The 21,760-nt window shown below is 39.4% G+C and overlaps 1 protein-coding gene across 1 annotated transcript in view; it reads left to right on the top strand.

Annotated features, from left to right (window-relative positions):
• The window catches only part of LOC140236053 (calcium-independent protein kinase C-like), a 134,243-nt gene that overhangs the window by 99,551 nt on the left and 12,932 nt on the right, over window positions 1-21,760 (top strand). The window contains exons 6-10 of the mRNA XM_072316030.1: window positions 1,413-1,542; window positions 6,088-6,221; window positions 8,851-9,010; window positions 17,316-17,506; window positions 18,434-18,607. Of these exons, the coding sequence (XP_072172131.1) occupies window positions 1,413-1,542; window positions 6,088-6,221; window positions 8,851-9,010; window positions 17,316-17,506; window positions 18,434-18,607 (789 nt within the window). The remainder of the gene's footprint in view (window positions 1-1,412; window positions 1,543-6,087; window positions 6,222-8,850; window positions 9,011-17,315; window positions 17,507-18,433; window positions 18,608-21,760) is intronic.

The raw sequence follows: 21,760 nt of genomic DNA, 5'->3' as shown, positions 1-21,760 counted from the left end.
ATTTATAATCCTTAAATTGAAATAAACAATTACATATGGACAGCAAAGGTCTCACATGCAAGAGAATTTATGGCCTTACCATTTAGACATCGCATACATTGAATAGTGAAAATTACAATAAAAAGATGGCACCCCAAACCATAGAATTGTTGTGTCTGGGACGTTGTGGGTTGAGAGCCATCAGCACACATCACAACTGTTCTCACAGAGACAATAAACATTCCTTTTATTTCACAAAAGGGAGAGGGAGGGAGGAAAGGGAAAAGAAAGAAGCACGTTGATCATTTTTTGTCTGAATTCCCAGCGACGAATTAATGTGACGCGAAGCGATGTTCTTTCTTTTTTTCTCTCTCTCTCCTCTATAAACTTGGACCGTCAAATTGTCACTCCAGCCAGAAGCGAAGGCAGCGGCGGGGTGATGATCGGCGTGGTGTGTTAATCGAATGAATTTGCACGGCGATGTGTCAATAACGAGACGTGACAATGAATATGATTACTTTGAGTCTAGAGGTATCAAGTGAGGATGCCATTTACTTCTCTTCCTCTGAATGACACGACCATTTCACTCTTTAAATGTCCTTTAATTGAGGAAGAGTCACTGTTTTTGTCCTTTTTTACCTTTTGGTGACATTGAATAAACATTAGAATACAGATGAGCCACATACTGGTACATATTCTAATGAAACGTGTAGTGGATTTTCCAGTACAGTTTAGTTGGTCCGAGGAATGGTGGTCAATGAATTCTTGCTTCTGAAATGAGTTTAATGGTGGAATTTTGTATTAATAAATCACTGCACAGTAGGGTTTGATATTAATCTGCAGGGGAAAAAAGTAAAAAATTGTACTTGATTTGAATATATGACTGAAAGAAGAATGAGTAGATTTACGTGTTATAAGTTCAAATCCAAAATTATTACTGTAAAAGTGGATATTTTTGCATGAATAATTTTTCGAGCTCAGCCAGATAAGATGAGTTACGCATATTTTTAATTCCGTGGAATTAAGACATGAACTACTGGAACATATAGCAAGCAAAATATCACATGATATATTTTTTTTTTCATGCTGGTTTCTGGTTTGCGCGAAATACGCGAAAATTTCAACACTGCAAAAATTTCCACTTTTACAGTAGTATTTCCTTCATGAATTTAGATGGTCTGTCTGGAGAACATGGGAAGGTATGAAGCAAGGGTGAATTTGTGTACAAAGTGCACAGCAACATGGCTTATAGTACAGCTGTTCATAATACTCTCAAGTAAGCTTTTTTTTTCCCTTCTCACCACAAAGAAATATGTAGCGAGAATCAAGTTGCTTTCAAGAGCCACCCTGAGATTACTCTTCAATCCATTAATTATCTTCTTTTCTTTGTTTTTGTTTGTCCTTTCGCCTCGTGCCTTGCGTTTCCTTTGCAGGTTGGCTCGCAACGATTCAACATCAACATACCGCACCGCTTCTCCCTCCACAACTTCAGGCGGCCCACGTTCTGCGACCACTGTGGGTCGCTACTCTACGGGCTCTTCAAGCAGGGCGTGCAGTGTGAAGGTAAACAAAACAACGTTCCCACAGCCCCCCCCCCCCCCATCTTCTCCCGATAACACAACCACACTTTCATTAAGATTGTCAGACAAATCTCTCTCATTTCGTATTCCTAATTCTCATTAAGCAGTGACAATGGTATATTTTCTGGAAAAAACGGTGGGATTCTTGTTTCTCTTTTCAGTTGTGGCACGATAGTTAGAGGGCAAAGATTATGGGTATATGTTCTGTTATAGAAACTTGGGGCATCTCCTCTTGAGATTGCACTTGCCCCCATCCCCCATCCTTGTCAATGAATAGATAGAAGAGAGTGATGCGCACCATCTCTACACATTTACACAACAGGGTATGCCCAATGCCCACTTCTTATAGTCTGTAAGGTTGTTACAAGTATATCATCACCTGCCTGGCAAAAGGACCCCTGCATGAAATCTTGTCCTCCAAAATCAAATTTTGGTTTGTGACATAATACGACAGTTATGAAAGCTCTTTCATATGATATAACCATATTTATTTATTTATTTTTATTTTTTTTTTTTGGGGGGGGGTGTATTTTTAAGCCCGCAAGCCTTAAGGCCCTTCTTCTGTCGGGCAGGCATTGTTGTATCTTTCAAATGACACATTCACGTTGGCAGAAATAGGACGGATGCATAATCATCAGTCAGGGCTCCCACATGATTCACACCTCACTGGGGAACCAAATGGAAGCTGCTGCCTTTCTTTCCCTGGGAACATAAAAATGAAAGCTCTGAGGAGATAATTAGTACGTGAACTCCTCCTCTTCAGCTCAAGGGCACTGATAGCTATTTGTGTGTCAGTTACGCTAATCTATTCCCCACCATTCATCCAGATAAATTCTCATAGACCACAACTGTTCGTGCTGGCATAGTTGTGGGTTGGAACGAAAGGCAAAAAAATGTCCGACGTGCTATCTTTTTCACTCAAATGATCAGCGCCAAATGTGTATGCCCAAAATGATTGTTTCCTGGAAAAAAAAAAATGAGAGAAACAAAGTGAGGTCAGTGAACAGGTCGTAAGCGCTGCCGAGCGGTTGATAGCGGAATTGGAAGCAACTTCTCTCATTATGCAGAGCCGCTTCATGATGAGAATTTTCTGTTTACCCATACTTCATCACTGGGAGAGTGATGCTTCGCCGTTTGAAAGGCACAGTGGGTTGAAAGGGGGGGGGGGAGGATGGAACAAGGAGTCTGTCTTTGATTGGGAATGAGGAGGGGATAGGGGAAGTCTCATTGAAGGCTCGTTTGATTTGGTGAATCACTGGTAAGATTGCTTTTAAGCGCTGAACTTCTAATCTTAAGTTATTAGATTATTAGGTTGTATGAGATTTAAGTGGTGACTGTCTTGTGGCAGACACTCATTTCAGTCTTATTGGTAGCACAAACAGATGATTAACTTGGAAGACAAGGCCTTTGAATAAATCCCATCTAGCATATCTCTTTAGTTCTCATCATGCAGACAATGTGTAGACACGCAAACACCCAAGATCAGGAAGATTTTTTTATTGAATTAAAAAAAAAAAAAACTTTTGTCTGCATTGTAATAAACACATTTGTCTTTTTTTTCTGGAATATGTGGTTTACACGTGATTATTTTCTGCATATAGCATATGGGGAAAAAAACCCTGAAATTTTGCTTTGTAATGAAGATATTTTTTACTGGAGCATGTAGTATACACGTGATAATTTTCTGCATATAGCATGTGGGGGAAAAAACCCCCTGAAATTTTGCATTGTAATAAACACATTTTTATATTTTTGTCTAGGACATGCATGATTATTTTCTGCATTTTGCAGGGGGGAGGGGGCAGAGAACCGTGAAATTTTTTAGAAAGGTCAATATAACGTATACATGCTTGGCACTCCAGGAAATTGCATTGATTCTAGGAAATGGTTTTCCCCAACATCTATCCATCTCTGCCAGTGCATTCTCTCATCCAATCAATATTTGGGTTGCACCCAGAGCATTTTCAAGCAAAGCAGCTCTATGACAATTGTATGAAAATGTCAAATATCGTGCGCCTCCACGATGATTGAGTGTTCAGAGTAAAGAATAAGCTTATTCAGGCAATATCAAAGTTATCTATTTATAGGCTGAGCATGTTTATTTTGGGGCATATGTGTATACATGTATATGCTCAGATATAAAAAAAAAAAAATAGAGAAAAATGTATACATATACACTGTATAATGTGTGCATGTATGTATATAGCTGTATCTATACGCAGTGTAGGGTGTGTCTAATTATTGGGATCATGTTTTAATAGGGTTTGCAATTCTAGGAGGGGAGAAGATTAAATGCTTGTTTTCTTATTGTATTTTTTTTTTCAGTTATAACATGAGAGAATTTCCTGGCATCATTGTACCATTTTCTTTTCCTGTAGCTATATCCTCATTTGTCTGCTGTGGGGTTAGCCCTTCTGCAACATCACATTTTATTCCTTGCTTCCTACATCTCATTCTATCCCTCCCCCTTTTCTCTCAATCTCTCTCCATCAGTCTATGTTTCTCTTTCCCTCCATCTCTCTCTCTTTTATCATACATGCACTCTTTCTCCTACCCATTTTCTCCCTCAATCTTGCTCTTTTGTACATTTTTTCATTATTCCCCCTTACTGTGTTATCTCTTCATAGTGATTGCAAGGACGCGCCTTCTCTTCAAAAGAAAAACTAAACCCTAAAGAGTGTTAAACCCTCTCTATATCTGTTTTCTACTTTCTTCATGTAACCATCTCCTCTACCTACCCCCCATCTCCTGTCTTTTTATACTTTGATACTTTTGTGGGTACAGGGTGTGATTTGTCCTGCCAAAGAATCAAATATCCTTCAAATATGCAAAAGATGAAGTCAGCACTACCAGTCATAGCATCTTCTTACCCCTTCACTATATTTCTCTCTCTCCCCTTCCATCTTTTTTTCTCTCGCTCTTCTTTTCTCTCCTTCTCTTCCTCTTCCTTTCTTCCTCCTTCTCATCCGGCCTCCCGCTCTCCTCTCCCCTTTCTTCCAGCCAAATGGATACAATAACCTGGGGGTATACGTGCAGCTTTTTGCATAGATACGCTGAAACATGAACTATTTTTGTCCGGCAAATTGGCGTTGCCATGGTTACCGTACTGTTGTGACGTGTTACCCCTCGGAGTTGACTGTACCATAGAATATCTGGATAGTGGAAGTGTGACAATGTTGAAACAAACAGAGGGGCAGCGAAAGAGAGGGTTTTTTTTCCCCCTTTTTTTTGTGTGTGAAACAGTGTTGTACTAAGTAGCACTTGCAGAGTAATTCAATGGAAGGGCAGATTGTTGGAGAGGAACGGGGTGGGGGGGGGGGGAGGTTGGAGGGAATGGAGTGGAGTTAACTGAATTGCAATCACACATTTCACCCTGGGAAGATGGAGTGTCAGTGGAGTGTTTGGGGAAGGGATTGAATAATTGTAAAATCCACTTACAGAGATGAGATATGGAAGGATAACCTTCGCCACTGCTTGCCAGTGTTAAGGATATGTGGGGAGACAGGGACAAAGGGGGGGGGGGGGGGGAGGGATATGCATAGCGCCACAAGTGCCTTTCCCTGACATTTGATGCCTAGTATCATTGGAATGTGGTAGAAATACATCAATTATATTTGAAGCTGACAATCTAGACAGATCTACCTACATGCATATATACATGATGTGGTGCAAGTCCTTAAAAAAAGCTAATTAAATCTTTCTCATTTATTGAGCTGTATGAATCCTCAAGATATATTTTAAGACAAATATTTATTTCAAATTTCTGTAATGATGTTCAGTTAAGTTCATCTCTATTCACTTTTGGCAATACTGCTGCAGTAGACAGTGTGTACCTTCAGTCATTTCATTTCCACTGTTGGAATTTTACCCCCCCCCCCCCCAAAAAAAAAAAAAGAATTGTCAGGAATAGATGTTTGCAGTAAAACTTATGGTATTACTGCAAACCTCGCTTCTTCATTTACATTGCCATGCAAACTTTCAAACAATACATGAATTATTGTCAGTGTAAGTATTCATGGATGACTATGTACACTCACTGCATTCTTTCAGGAAAACATCCAATAAATGTCATATTCATGTCAGGATTAGAGTTAATATTTTCATGTGTTGCTAAATTTGCGAATAGCACCCGACACGCAAAATTCGCAAAAATAAAAACTCGGCCAAATACAACTGTATGTGGCAAAATACAGTATTTCTTGAAATGCTGCTTCCAGAACATGTACCAGTTCTGCACAGAAAGATAATTTGCCGAGGGGGTGATAGGTATCTCTCATGTCACTTTGTGTTTATATTGTGTGGTACTTACGAGACATCAGTTATCAATGCTACATCAAAATTGCATGCATTTGTATGTGATACATGTTCCATCTTTGCTTATGAAATACACATTTAAAATGCTAACCTTTCTTTCTCTGTATCTCTTCTCTCCTCAACTCTTATCTTGTACATTTTCCTGCATTACGGGTGTTTTTGCGTCTTCCGTGTCTATCATTTTGCTGGTCCACGACCCTCCGACACCGTCCAGTGTGTAAAATGAACGTCCACAAAAGATGTAGCAGAAATGTTGCCAACAACTGCGGCGTCAACAACAAGGAAATGGCCGACATACTTAGGGAAATGGGCGTCACTGGCGACAAGCTTTCAATAAAGAGGAAAAAGGTAAGTGCAGTGGAAAAATGGCAGCAAAATTTTTCTGTGCCCGAGAATCAAATCGAACCAAGAAAATAATCAAGAAAGCAGAAAGACAGTGCTATCAAAGTGAAATATTTCCTGGATCTTGCAGTTTAAATCGTAATGCAGTTGAACATAATGGGTCACTGCTGATATAATGATAATGTGAAAGCTGTCTAATTGACGATCACTTAATATCAGCTTGATATCAATTTTATCAGCTTTATAAGCTCAGTTTGAATTTTGTTATGCTATCTATGATTATCTGTGATTATGTCCAGCTGCGGGTTAGATATTCAGTGTAATGTAATTGCCACAATGTGAATTTTCCCCTCGGTGTATTTGATAGATATGTCATCAGTAAGGACCTCATATCATAGCTTGCCAGATCTATTTGCCATGCCACTTGTTGTTATGATCTAATGTATTCTGATAAATAAGCCCCTTTCCATGAACTTAGACACCTATGAGCTTGATAGTGTAACACAAGGTTTCCATGGAAATTAGTTTAAAAAAAAAAATAATAATGTTTTCTTGAAGCCCAAGTCCGTACATTAGTATATCACATCTGGGACGTCAAAAAGTATTCATGTTTTAATAGCTATTGGCTAAATTTACCATCATTCTTGGAATTTCAGGGAGCAGTTGCTATTAAAGCAGAATGATCATAGATAGATTTTTAAAAAATTGTGCAAGACATGCTGACGTGCTAAAGTGCAAGTAGGATGGACTCCCCTGAAATGCTGTGAGATGTTTGTGTAGTGAATTCCATACATGAGCCGGTAAGAATGATGTATCCAAATGTCTTGGTTGCTAATCGCTGGGGAAATTCGTCCCCAGGCCATTGTGAAAGATTCCGGAAGCACGTCAACAATGTCGACTATAAGTGAAGGGTCCACCAGTTCTGGAGAAGGTACACAGAAAGCTATTTTGTCCACCGTGATGCACCAGCCCATATATATACCTACACAAGTCTGTGTATGTGTGTATAAATGTGTATAGATATATCTACCCTTTCCCCAAGTATTGTAACCCATTACCTACTTGGAACCTGGCTGGGTCCTTTAGGTCCATATTCACCAAGGTGGTTTGAATTTATTCTGTGGTTTGTGCAGATTTCTTTTACATAGATGCGCGAGACAGGTTGCATATGCCGTTAGACATAACCGCACATTGATACGCGCATGTGAAAGGTAAATGCCTACATGTGTATTTCATGCCTATTTTAGTCTATAGACTAAAATCCAAACTATGGTTTTGAATCAAACCACCTTTGTAAATACGAGCCTCAAAGTCCCTGTGGAATTCAGAGTCCAGTAGGTAATTGGTTAAGATACGTTTGTTGACATTTTCTTTGCTCCGTGTCCGTATCTTTGCCAGCTCCAGGTGTGGTAGTTTGATCAGAGAGGTAGTGGCTATCCTTGGTGTAGAATAGACTTTAGAAGTTTGTTCATTTTCCATTCTCATTATTATTTTCAAGTATGTGTGTATAGTTGTTAAACCTATCCCCCATTTCCCCCCCCCCCCTGCATTTTTTTAAGATCCTTTTTTTGATATATAGTACTGGGTTGATGTTGATGTCTCTTGTATTTATTCTCTGTGTTCCTCCATGGTAACATATTGTTGTTTATGTTTTCTCTTTTATATCCCTTGTTCACCTCTTTTGTCTTTGAACCTGATATATGAATCTTCACCTTCCATCGCCTGTCCGACACATATCTATTCTCTCAAATTTGTGTGTCAATGTTGATGCACTTCCTTCTCCCATCCCCACCCCTCCCCTCCCCCTTTTTGTTTTGTTTCATGGAAATTCCATCAATTCATGTTAATACTCTGCAATTACACCCACTTGTTATAAATGGGGTCATTTGTGTAATTGCCTTCCAACCTTTCCCCACTCGCCCCTCTTCCCCCACCTACACAATCCCGTGCACTGAACCCCTATGTGAACATTTTGGCTTATATCGAATGCAAACTGTTGCACTCGCCGCCTTTATTTGGTGTATTTGCACCGCATCGTTTGTCTGCTTTCGGTCACCGAATTTCTCCTCCCATGACCGACACTGGCCTGTTCAACTTTGACCGTGTGGGGTTTTCTTCTTCCTGATCCGTAAATCATAACATTTCCCCCACTTCTAAAACTGATGAAAATAATTTCACCTTCCTTGTTCTGGTTTGTTATCCGAATTTTCATGAACGTAATAATGTTTGACATCCCAACATACTGGATGTACTGAACTAAATCTCACACTGATCTACGGTCATCAAACATATTGCCTACGTTTTTGGTCCTTCAATTGAATTCCCACACAACCTGTATCAAATTTGTCACCTGCGGCACCTCAAAACTGGATCTGGCATGATCAAACATTGAAAATGTGAAAATTGCTTTAATGTATCTTATCTAATCGTTGTTAATTTTTAAATGTCTTATGATCCCTGATCCCTAATAAATAAATAAATAAATAAAATAATCAACTAATTTAACAATGTGCAACTACTTTACACCCTGCCCTTATACCAACGTGCCCCTCATCCCCTACCCGCCTCCTCTCTCTCCCTCTTTTTCTTTTTCTCTCTGTTTCTCTGTCTTTCTGTCTGTCTCTCTCTCTGATAGTCTTCTATCAGTGACTTCCGTAGTCACGCTCCCCTCAACAACTCGAGATCCCTCTCGCTCTCGACGCCCCTCTCTCCACCTCCGGAATTGGAAGGTACCTCCAACCGTCATTCGGCTTTTGCATGTCACCAGCCCTTTAGCATGCACATCCTTGATCAGAGTACGTAAAAAAAAAATATTAAAAAAAATTAATAAATTAATAAATTAATAAATGCAAAAAAAACCCCCACCATACACCTTTACACTCACACATTCACATACACACAACCATCACACACACACACACACAATACACAAACACAAACGCAAACACACAACTCACACACACATAATTCCCCCATTCACACACATAATAACACACATATATGTAGGTGTGTCATCATGTTACCTGTATAAAGTTGGAGATCATTAAAGGAAGAAGAATGTGCATAAAGCCAACTTTGGCAAGATAACCTTTACAGTTTTCAGACTTTTTATTCTTTTTAAAGATATTTTCCTTGGAATGAAGCAAGGCAAATTATATACCGGTATCAATTTAAAGCTTTAAGCATCTGACGAATTCATATCTACCAAAAGCCTATTTTCCTTACGTTATATAGCTTTTGTGATGGTGCATCACATATGAGCTTTTCATGAATGTAATCACATGAATGTGACTTGACTTTTACACCGAGTCACATCAAACTGACTTTATTTTCATGCACAGTCACATCAAACTGACTTCACTTTCATGAGAGTCACATCAAGCTGACTCGACTGTAGATGCAGAGTCACATCAAATGGATGTGACTTTCATGCAGAATCACATCAAGCTGACTTGACTTTCATGAGTCACATCAAACTGACTGGACTTTACATGCAGAGACACATCAAACTGACTTGACTTTCAAGCAGAGTTACATCAAACTATCTTAACTTTCATGCGGAATCACATCAAACTGACTTGACCTTCAAGCAGAGTCACATCAAACTGACTTCACTTTCATGATAGTCACATCAAACTGACTCGACTTTCAAGCAGAGTCACATCAAGCTGACTTGACTTTCATGCAGAATCACATCAAGCTGACATGATTTATATGCAGAGTTACATCAGACTGAAGTGACTTTCAAGCAGAGTCATATCAAAATAACTTGACTTTCAAGCAGAATCACATCAAACTGACTTTATTTTCATGAGAGTCACATCAAGCTGACTTGGCTATAGATGCAGAGTCACATCAGACTTGGCTATAGATGCAGAGTCACATCAGACTAACCTGACTTTCCTGCAGAGTCACATCAAACTGACTTGACTTTCAAGCAGAGTCACATCAAAAAATGGATGTGACTTTCATGCAGAATCACATCAAGCTGACTTGACTTTCATACAGTCACATCAGACTCACTTGACTTTCAAGCAGAGTCATACCGAACTGACTCGACTTTTATGCAGAGTCACATCAACTGACTTGACTTTCAAGCAGAATCACATCAAACTGACTTGACTTTCATGCTTAAGAAAAAGGGGCTTTTTTCATTCATTATGCAAGTCAGTAATTCACTGATCTCATTGATTGTGATAGTGATGAATTGTTCTCTAAAAATGGAGTATGAATACTCATTATGTGAAAGATATGTTTCTCTTTTTGCTCACTGAAGGGGGTTACAACGAGAATTGTGAGAGATTTTAATCTAAGAGTTGCAATATTTTGTTGTTGAAAACTTGCAGAGCCAGATGCTCCCTCCCCCCCCCCCAAAAAAAAAAGGCAAAAAAAGGATTACAACATTAGTGACACCTCATTCAGGACAAGCTTGTTGTTTAGTTTGTTTGTTTGTTTGTTTGTTTGTTTTAAACCCTGAATGCATCCACATATTCTTGGCTTACTGATGAAATCCCAAAATGTGATAAAACCCTGAAATGCAGTGCAAAGGAGAGCAAGTGTGTTGGTATCAGTATAAGATGCAGTATTCCTTTGACTGTCCCTTCAATAGCGTGAGCATTCTGTGAACTAATCTTTAGACAGGTTATTGCCACAACCTCATAGTGTCACACTTGGCTAGAGAATTTCTCTTTAATAGAGAGCGGAGGGTAATTTGCAAGATTCATAGGCAGCAGGTTACCCCAATGGCCTTTTTTTTTTTTTTGTGCATAATGACAACAGGAAATTCTTGAATAACATCCAAATCCCAAATCGTAGCTAGTGGTATGATTTGTTTTTGTCATTGTTTCTTTTTTTTTTTTTTTTTTGTAAATAGTGTCTTGCGTAGCATAGACCACAAAGGCTCGGTAAGAAATGACTCATAGCAGAATTGCTCAAACCAAAAGCGACACACACATCATCTTGCCAACAAGCGTGCACTTGTCCCATTAGATTCACACATCTACCTTTTTTTGCCTCCAAATGCACTATTCCCAAAATATTCTTTTGTAGAATTGTGGTCAAGACGAAAGTTCGTAGCCCTGAGATTTGCAAGCGAATGAAAGGACTGCAAATATGCACTGCTTGTTTCATTGAGCTCTTTTGATCAGATTCAAGACCAAGGGAAAACAAAAATGTAATGAAGAAATTTCACATACATTTCACTACAACACCAGCCTAACATGCAAAGGTGCTTGAGTATTGCTACTTAAGTTCTATGAAGCTATTTATTTCTTCACATACATGTAAAAATTTATAATTCTTAGAGATATATTAAGAGGTCAATTACTGTGCTCAATTAGTGATATGAATGATGACATATTCAAGAACATTGAGTATAGTCAAGATGTAAAAAAGGGGGAACACCCTAGAAAAAAAAATTGCACACACGTATCACAAATCAAGCACAAATCTTTTTTTGTTGTTGTATGGTTTATTTTATTTTTTGGTATCACTTTAAGTTGCATGTACCTGTTTGGTGCCCTGTTGTTTACCACTTGTGTGTCTGTTTCCCTCAAGAATGATGTATACGTGTTTTTGCACACATGCATTTCACACTTCCTATGCATGATGTGACATTTTACAGAATGATTTTACTGTCTTTTAGAGAGGGGAAGTAATTAGTTTGTTTATATGCATACATATGTTGTTTAGATTGATCAAAATTAAAGGGAAAGTCTCTACAAAATAATTGTGGATTCTACCATGTCAGAAAGGTAAATGCAACCCCCAGTGAAAGTTCGAGGACAGATTTGACACTCCATTAAAATGCTATGAATTTTTTAGGCTTCTGATAATGTCATGCACTTGCTTCTTCTCGAGATGGGAACTCTACAGCAAGTTGTGATTTTGTGATGTCACAAAAGTAGAGCAATGCTGAAGAGCGTACAAAATTAATTTCACGAATCTTCGTCGTTTAGTGAAAAACACATATCTTGACCAGAAAGGAAGTAGCAGGTGCTTGTATGCAAGCAACCGTGGGATTGATGACTTTTAGTCTCCTCCAAAGGAATAGGTAATGATTATAAAGTGCCTTGGCTCCAGAGCACAAACTTTTGCTGCCAGCTAGGGGGCTTGAACTGAGGACCTAACAATTGATAGTTCATGGTCTTATCTACAAAGCCACAGCAGCTCCACATATGGTGATATATTGAGGCAAATATCACTTTTCATACCTTCTGGAGGATCCAGATCAAATGCTCTTTTGACGTCCTAGCAAAAGTGAAGTTTTGCAAAAACTTCCTGTATATCGTTCTACCCCTGTGACATCACAAATTGTAGCAGAGTTCCTGTGTAGAGAGATCAACTCCTGAAATTAACTCGTGAAAACTTCTGACAATTCAAGCTTCAAAACAGATTGTTCAATTTTCCTAAAACTTGCACTGAGTTTTAATTCACTTTCTGCATTAGTGAATCCACAATGTATTGTGGGGACACTTCCCCTTTAAAAGTATCAATTATGTTGTAGGATGTGGTCATTACTACCGAGAGAATGCTCGTTGGTGAAAACTGCTTCCTTTTTCACTCTCAGCTCCATGATTACGGAGTGACAGCCGACAATTAAGAATTCACCGGGAAACCGATTTTTATTTCTCGGTTATTAATTGTTGCCACCAGTCAGCTTGTCAAAAGTTACAGACCAATTCTATCACTTTCGGTGAACTCACAGAAAGCATTTCAAATAATTGAGTCAAAAAAGACTGGAGTAAAATGGCTACATGTGACATTTTATCATCAGTGTTGTTTGTACAGAGTCATATCTTACAGATGCAATATTTCTGTTTTCTTGCCGCCGTCATATATCTGTCTGTCTTTGTATGACTTCACAAAACTATGAGGATTATTATGCTCGCTTCGTGCAATTTTTGTGTACAAATAAAAAAAAAAAAAAAGAGGAGTTCTTCTTAGCTTGAGATAGCTGCCTCCAAAAACCTCTAGATTCTACTTCCTTTGGTGGAGAGGGTCGTAAGGCTGGTGGTTTTCCCAACAAGCATCGTTCCTTGGCACATGACCCATAATATGATGGATGTGTGGGGAAAAGTTTGCAATAACCTCTCAGAATGTTGGTGAGCTATCTGATGTGGTGTTCTTTTGGCACCTTGATGTAGTGGTCAGAAGTGTTTGTGCTCACACAGGAGTACTAACAACCTGCTTGTGGTTGAGGCCTCATTCAGTTCATGTGGTGATACGGCACGGCTACTTGAATGTACAGTTAAACTCGCATAAGTCGATCTTCTCGGGACTGAGCAAAACACATCGACTTAGGCGAGTTTCGACTTGTACGTAAGTCGAAAAAAATCGACTTAAAGTTACACCACACGTACATATGTATAATGTACGTGTATGTTGTCTACTCTGGAGCCGAGAGCTGGAGCGGTGTGCCCGATATTTGCCCTTCAGCAAGACACTTTATCCACATTGATGCAGGCCAGGGCTCCACACTAACTTTTATTTTGGTGGCCCCAAAATGATTGATTTTTATTTTTTGGTGGCCCGAACAAAACAAAAAAAAAAAAAAAAAAAAAAAAAAAAAAAAAAAAAAAAAAACAAGCAAAACTAAATCGGTCCTACGTTCGGTCCGAAAGTTACCGTTATTTATTTCTGATTGTAAAAGCAATCATCCACCATTTACAAGTATTTTAACACCTTCCGGAGCCGAATGTTGCCGTTAATCATTTTCAAATGTAAAAACAAGCAACCGACATTCATTCTAGGATCTTACGGAGCTGAATATCATCCTTATTCATTTCCGAACGTGAAAGCAAACATCCGCTTTTTATTTCATCATCTAAATGAGCCGATTGATACCGTTAATCATTTCCAAATGTAAAAGAAACAATCTGTTACTTATTTTAGCATCGTACGGAGCAGAATATTACCGTTATTCGATCTCCAAATTCAAAAGCAAACACCCGACATTTATTTTATGATCGTAAGGAGCCGAATGTTACTGCTGTCCACTTCCGAAAGTGTAATGAATCATCTGACATTTATTTTGGCATCTTCAGGAGTCGAATGTTGCATGCTATTTACTTTCGAACGTAAAAGCGAACTTTTGGCAATTATTTCATCATCGTACTGAGTTGAATACCATAGTTATTCATTTCCGAACGCCAAAGCAAATATTCAACATTTATTTTAGCATCTTCCGGAGCTGAATGTTATTGCTATTTACTTTCGAATATAAAAGCAAACATAAGACATTCATTTTATCATCGGACGGAGTTGAATACTATTGTTATTCATTTCCGAACGTTAAAGCAAATATCAAACATTAACTTTACCATCAAACGCAGCTAAATGTTACTGTTATTCATTTCGAAATTTAAAAGCAAACATCCGACAGTTATTTAGCATCGGATGGAGAAGAATATTACTGCTATTCACTTCCGAACGTAAAAACAATCATCTGACATTTATTTTAGCATCTTCTGGAGCCGAATGTTATTGCTATTTACTTTCGAAAGTAAAAGCAAACACCCGACATTTATCTCATCGTCGTACGAAGTTGATTATTATTGTTATTCATTTCCGAACGTCAAAGGGATAATTCGACATTTACTTTAGCATCTTCCGGAGCTGAATGTTAATGTTATTTACTTTCGAACGTAAAAGTAAACATCCGACATTTATTTCATCATCGTACGAAGTTGATTATTATTGTTATTCATTTCCGAACGTCAAAGGGATAATTCGACATTTACTTTAGGCCTCTTTAGCATCTTCCGGAGCTGAATGTAATTGTTATATACTTTCGAACGTAAAAGCAAACATCCGGCGTTTATTTTATCATCGTATGGAGTTGAATATCATTATTTTTCATATCCGAACGTCAAAGCAAACATTCGACATTTATTTCAGCATCTTCCGGATACTTTTTTTATCCTTATTCATTTCCGAACGCAAAATCATATCTCTGACATTCCAAAAGTATAAGCAAACATCCGACATTTATTTTAGTATTATACGGAATCGAATATTACCGTTATTCATTTACAAAATTAAAAGAGCAAACATCTGACATTTATTCAGCATCTTGTGGAACCGATTGTTACCGCTTCATTTCCAAAACTGAAGGCAAACATTCGGCTTTTTTGGTGGCCCGGCGTGCGTTTTTGGTGACCGCGGTCGCAAATTAACCATTCGCGAAATCGTGATTCGATTCGCGAAAAGACTCCGCTAAATATACGGCATAGATCGCTACACTCGGCAGGGGCTACGTCGTCCTTTCACCAGGTCTCGTTACAAAACCAAAATCTCGCGTGAGTTCTTGCGTTACCTATCGTTAATGTTAACGAAACATCGTTAATTTGCGCTAGGGATCGTTACTCATCGTTGCTAAAAATGTTAATTTTCCAGATCGTTAGTTTGCGTTACTAACGATTCAGGTGAAACCGCTTGCGTTAATGAAACGTTAATGTTTATTTACGCAGTTTCTTTTGGTATATACTGTATGTAAACAAAAACTGGCGTCTCGTGATTTTCACAGTGATTTATTACACAATAAAATCTTATTCGACTTAGGCACAGTGAATTCAATGGTTTTTCCGTAAAAGTGTTCTTGGAATTTCATCGACTTAAGCGAGTATTCGACTTAAAAAATTCGACTTATGAGTGAATTAATACACGTAAGTCAATGGGGAAAAATCGGGACTTTTTAAAATTATCGACTTGCGCGATTATTCGACATATGCGATGTCGACTTAGGCGAGTTTAACTGTACTTTGTCACTCTTCTTACAAGTTGCAGAGGACATGGTAACAATATATGTCCTCCAACAAAGACAGAGGATGTTGATTGCATTCAAACAAATTAAAATGAATATATTTTTCCTCAGCCAAAAATGTGCCCAAGTATTCCCTACAAACTTCTTTACAGTGACCTCAAAAAGTTGACTATTTTAAAGTCTCCATAGTACACCATATTAGATGCACCACTGACATTCAGATGATCATAATTTAGCTCAAGCTTGTCCAACTTCTCGCTTTTCCCTTGAAAGGTTAATAATATGCCTGCAATTTAATATCAAATTTTGTTGAACTGTATTTCTAATCTCAGTCAATGCATGCTCCCCCCAGGAAATCGCATCAGAAAATACAGAACCTCCTACAGAATGAGGTTTTGCACAATGTTTCAGCATGAAAACTTGAAAGATTTTTTTTTTTATCTTGTTAAGTACTGTAATCAATCACTTTAAGCAATGCCCTTATCAGTGTAATAACACTTTCTCTTCAATAAACTTACTGTATTTTTGTTGTTGTTCTTTGCTTCACTTTCTTTTCTCTAACACAACTTGTCATTGATGCCAATGGCAAATCCTCTCTAATCTTTCTCATATTGTATTCCATGCATCTAATATGCTCATTTATGAATCACAAATCACCCTTTGTTATTTCTGTACGTTGGATGACGTTCTTATCCTCACATTGAATTACTCACAAATGTATTTGAAATTATGCAATCTAATCAATACCATCATGATTTCCTCTTCAAATTTTAACTTCTATAACCAATTTCACATTCATTATATTTTTTTTCTCATGAATCACCACATACTCATTGCATCATTTTTTTTCCTTCTCACCTTTTTCCCATTATTTTCATTCCTATCTTTCTTTGGCTATGTGTGCATACATATCCACATTTCTTTCCTGTACGCACACCTATTTTCTTCATTTCAATCTCGGACCAATCTCTTCCCTGCATTTTCTCTTTGTTCGTCTATTCTTTCACATCACCTTTCTTTTTCTCTACCTCACAAATCCATTTTTGTTTTCATATGTCTGTCCTTTAATTCCTCCATTCATTGATTTATTTACCAATCCACTCATTCACATGTACATTTCTCTCTCTCTCATCTCTCTGTCTTTGTCTCTCACTACAATGTTACTTTAAAACTACAACTTTCATTTACCACCACCGCTTCCACCAATTCCACATCATCACCCCTTCCCCGGCGATGCCCCTCCCTCTTAAACCCCTCTTACATCTACATCTCCGCATCTTCCGACCTCCTCCTCCTCCTCCTCCTCCGCCTCCGCCCCCTGGATGCGGGACGAGTAGGCACCAGCAAGATCGAGGAGCTAGGGGAGGCCACGGGCAAGCTGTCCATGGACGAGATGACCAAGAGCCACGTGGGCTCCACCATGCGGACGCCATCCCTTCAGGAGGAGCTGGAGAGGAGACCAAGCAAGCGCTACAACCTGGACAACTTCACCTTCCTCAAGGTCCTGGGCAAAGGCAGCTTTGGCAAGGTTGGTCCTCGCTGGAGCATTCTTCTTCTTCTTCTTCTTGCCGTGCTGATAAGACTGGGTTGGAGTGGGAGAGCCAGAGAGAATGAGATTTGATTGTCCCTTGTTTTGGGTTAGACAATACCACAATATCTGAGTTTAGCACTTCGATGACCTTCCAGCTTTAATTACTTGTGGAGTTTCTTGCAATGTGCTTCCTGTTTTGTTATGTTGCCTGAGATGGGAGAAGGGTAAGCCAGGGAAACTTAAATGTCAATTACTCCTTTTTTTTTCCTGCATTGCTTATGTAATTGAATTCATGTAAAGCTCTTTAAAGAAAAAACTTCCCAATGTGTACCCCAATACTAACATTATAGAACTAATAGTGGCAAGAATATTGCTACTTATTTTGGGCAGACTCTGAGTAATCTCTGTATACCCTGACAGTTTGTATTGAAGAGTGTTAGCCAAGTTTGAGTAATTGATGTTTTTAAAGCACAGTGCATGCAGGGAAAATGTATGAAATAAAAACAGAATGATGCCAACAAATGAATGTTGGGTCAAATAATGCATGGAATCTGAGAATAAAAACTATGAGTAACCTGGAATTTCCATGAGTAAAATTGCAACAACAAAAAAAAGCACACACACACACACACACACACACACACACAAAAGGGAAATAAACTGAAAATCAGTCACTTATTCTTGAGTCTATTATGAAGTTATTCTCAGTTCCACTGAATGCTAGCATATCAAATCTGAAAAAAAAAGACAACAAACAAACAAGAAAAACTGACGAAAAACTGAAATCTTATCAGAGGAGCTGAAATCAATCCTGCTATGACTGCTTTATGCATTGCTCATGACACCCTGAATAAAGACTCATTGCAATGTCTAACCTGCCTGTCCCTCGCCCCCCCCCCCCCCCCAATCTCTGGTCCCTGGCAGGTCATGCTAGCGGAGCGGAAGGGGACGGACGAGGTGTACGCCGTCAAGGTCCTCAAGAAGCACGCCATCATCCAGGACGACGACGTCGAGTGCACCATGACAGAGAAGCGAGTCCTGGTGCTGGCCAACCGCCACCCGTTCCTCACATCGCTACATTCCTGCTTCCAGACCAAGGTGAGCAAAGAAAAAAAATCATAATACAGTCTGATTTTTTCCTCAACTTAAGCCCTCACACACTAAACTATCAGACCGATCGCATGACTCTTGGGCATACGACCAGTCGCACAACTCGACACCGCACACTATACAATCAGACCGCACAACTAGGCTTACGACTGTTACGGCGCCAGTACATTTTACCAATGAGTATAGAAGCGTATGCAGTACACATTGTATGCGCTTTTATACTCTTTGCATATCGTGATTGGTTGAAAGCCCATGACCAGCCGTGGAAATTTGACATGTCAAATCTCTACCACTGGCTGTAAGACCCAGTTGCATGACTGGAAACTGGCAAGGCTGGTGACGTCACACTTTTGGTCTTAAGGTCGTACGACTGATCTGATCATATATTGTATGGCGGGCTTTACCTACTTTCTTCCTCTTTTATTTTCTAACTTTTCCTGACAGCCCAACGGCCCTTTTCAGGAACATATCACTTCCTCTTCTTTACTTTTTTATTTATTTATTTTTTTTACAGGGACTAGTTGGGCTAGTGGGATTACGTTAAATGTTTCTCAGGGAAGGTATGTTTGTGGAGGCACCTGTTTTCCACGTCTTTGTTGGAGGTTCAGCTAATGAAGATATGAATGTTCTCTTGTTTTAACCTGTTCCTCCCACAGTTCTCCGAGAAGTTCAGTGACCCAAAACAAGATTCTTTTTGCCGATCAACAAGGGGACATACATTCTGCTTGAAATTCAGACTATTTTGTAGGGGGAGCATGTGTAGTCCACTGGAGGAGGGGCTCCAGAGAGAGCCCTTAGGGTAGTACCTTCACCTCTCCTTTCATATGAAGCTCAAGAGGTGATGAGGGAGAGGAGAGTGGAAAAAAAGCCCCAATATTTGGGGATGGGGCTTGCCAAACAGGGGTCCCTTCCTACTCTTGCTCAAGATGCATCTCATGGGTCAACATTGGAGGAAAGGAGACCAGATGGCCCACATGGCATCACGTCCAATCTAAGACTCGTACGATTCCCAGTGGTGGAGCTGCTGATGCCAATTTCATGGAAATAGATCTTCGCTTCCCCCCCCCCCCATGCCAATAGGCAAGGCACACTGCAACATGCAACACTTAGGGACATCTCAGTTGACTGTATGAATGTGTGTGTTGTAGTTGTTGGAGTTGGAGTAGTAGGAGTTTTCTCCTGGGGGGGGGGGGTGCTAACTAGTGCCAACAAGAAGTCCCACATCCCCCTTGTACAGAGCAGGGAAAAAACTGAGTGAAGTGGTCAGTCAGACATGCACTCGCCAGAATTTGTGGATAGTCCCAGCCTCTCATGGTTCATCCACATTAAAAGACATATCATGGAAAGGTCAGCAAGAGATATCTGTCATGCATTATTCAAAAAGAGGAGGAAGAAAATGGCAAAGCAATATAATGAACACAGACTGCATCTAAGAGATTTGTAAGTTAGCAAATACCTACCTAGCCTATAAATATCTCTTCCTGCATTAATTTTACACTGACAGAGACATTCTTTTTTTTTTTCTTCTTCTTTTTTAGTGATGTAATTAGATGGTTATTCATATTTTGTAAAGAAGAATCTGCTTTTGTTCCACAATACATGCCAAGAGTATCACCTAAAAATTGAATTGAGTTACTGTGAATAAATCTGGTCAAATGAATTCAAAGCAATGTATCAGTGTCTGCAGGTAAATTTTTAAAAGAAGAGAATCCTGTTACTGGAATGAGCTTTCTTTTTGTGTTTGTTTTTGGAGAATAAAGTATTGTCTCTTTGAAAGATTTTAAGTTGACAAAATGTGTCAACAATAATTTAGCTTTGTTCCGTCACTTATAGCTGATACACAAAGTTTAGATATGTAAAATTTGACCAAAGTACTGTCACAGATATCAGCAAATGTCTTCTGTATGTGGCAAGTCTGAAGAGCCGGCTCGGAGATCTGTTGATGACATGTTTTCATGATATTTTGAAGCATGAAGAGAGAGAAAGAGAGAGAAGGAGGCGGAAAAAAAAAATGGGAGAGCATTATGTCCAGGAGGGCAAGAACTGGTTCATGTTTGATAATTCACAGTGGTGTAATGTGTCGCCCATTTTGTGGATCCCTCAGTCTGGCCTGATAATGCTGTCTGATTAACTAGTTCAATCAAGGAAAAGGACTCCCCAGCGGTACCAGAATCTAGCCTGAAGATTGTGTTCCACATACCTTGTCTTCTTCTTCTTTTTCTTGTTATCAAGCCAGTTATCTCTGTTCCTTTGATGGTAACCCCCACCCCATCGCCATCTCGTGGAGTGTTGACATTTAATGTGCCACAGCTCCCTCTAGAGGTGTTGGTCGGTGGAACCCGAGCCAACTGTACAAACACGCTGCCGCGGCGAGTGCGCGACGATGCTCCTCTTTTGCAAACCCACAAGGAGGTGTTTGCACGCTCTTCGGACGAGCGGGGGTGCTCAGAGGAGGACGGTGTCTGAATGCGGCGCATCTCCACAAGTGCCTCAAAGTGTGAGGGTGCCTGGTTGGCAGCCCCCCCCCCCCCCCCTCCAGAGGATACCACCTTTGCATACCAGTCATTTTGCAATGGGTGTCAGTTCTAGTCTCTTTCATTTCAGCCTATATTTGATATTTCTGTTTTGTGTCATTTTTTTTATCCATTTCAGCATGGGTTTGAGGTGGGCAGAGATGTAATTTTGTCCTCTTGCCCTGCAGTTGCAGTATACCAGGTTAAGAATGTATTCAAAATTAATCTTCTGGACACCACCAGTCTGATATCCCTTAGACTTTGTGCATGCCCGCGCAATTAACTGATATTTCTCTATTGATGGCAAAGTGACAAACCATCCCATGAGACTTTTTTTTTTTAGAAGAGTGTTTGTACAAGCAGAAAGCACATTGCCTGTAGGACTTGTTGCTATACCAGACAAGCCTTTAGGGGAAGGGGGGGGGGGGGAGAGGGGTAAGATTATATCAACTTTGGATCATCATGTAGTTTTCATTGTAGCTGCTATTAATTTTTAAGCTGCCATAGACTGGTTTATTCATGGATTCAATTTCTTTAGTAGGTTTTTCTAACATTCCCCTTGGGTTCCTGGTAATGAGCTAGTACCAGATTCATTTGTCCCCATACATTTGAATACTTGGGAGTTCGG

The sequence above is a fragment of the Diadema setosum genome, chromosome 1, assembly GCF_964275005.1.
Source record: "Diadema setosum chromosome 1, eeDiaSeto1, whole genome shotgun sequence".
In the NCBI taxonomy this organism is placed as follows: domain Eukaryota; kingdom Metazoa; phylum Echinodermata; class Echinoidea; order Diadematoida; family Diadematidae; genus Diadema; species Diadema setosum.
This window is presented reverse-complemented; position numbering and strand designations above follow the sequence as displayed.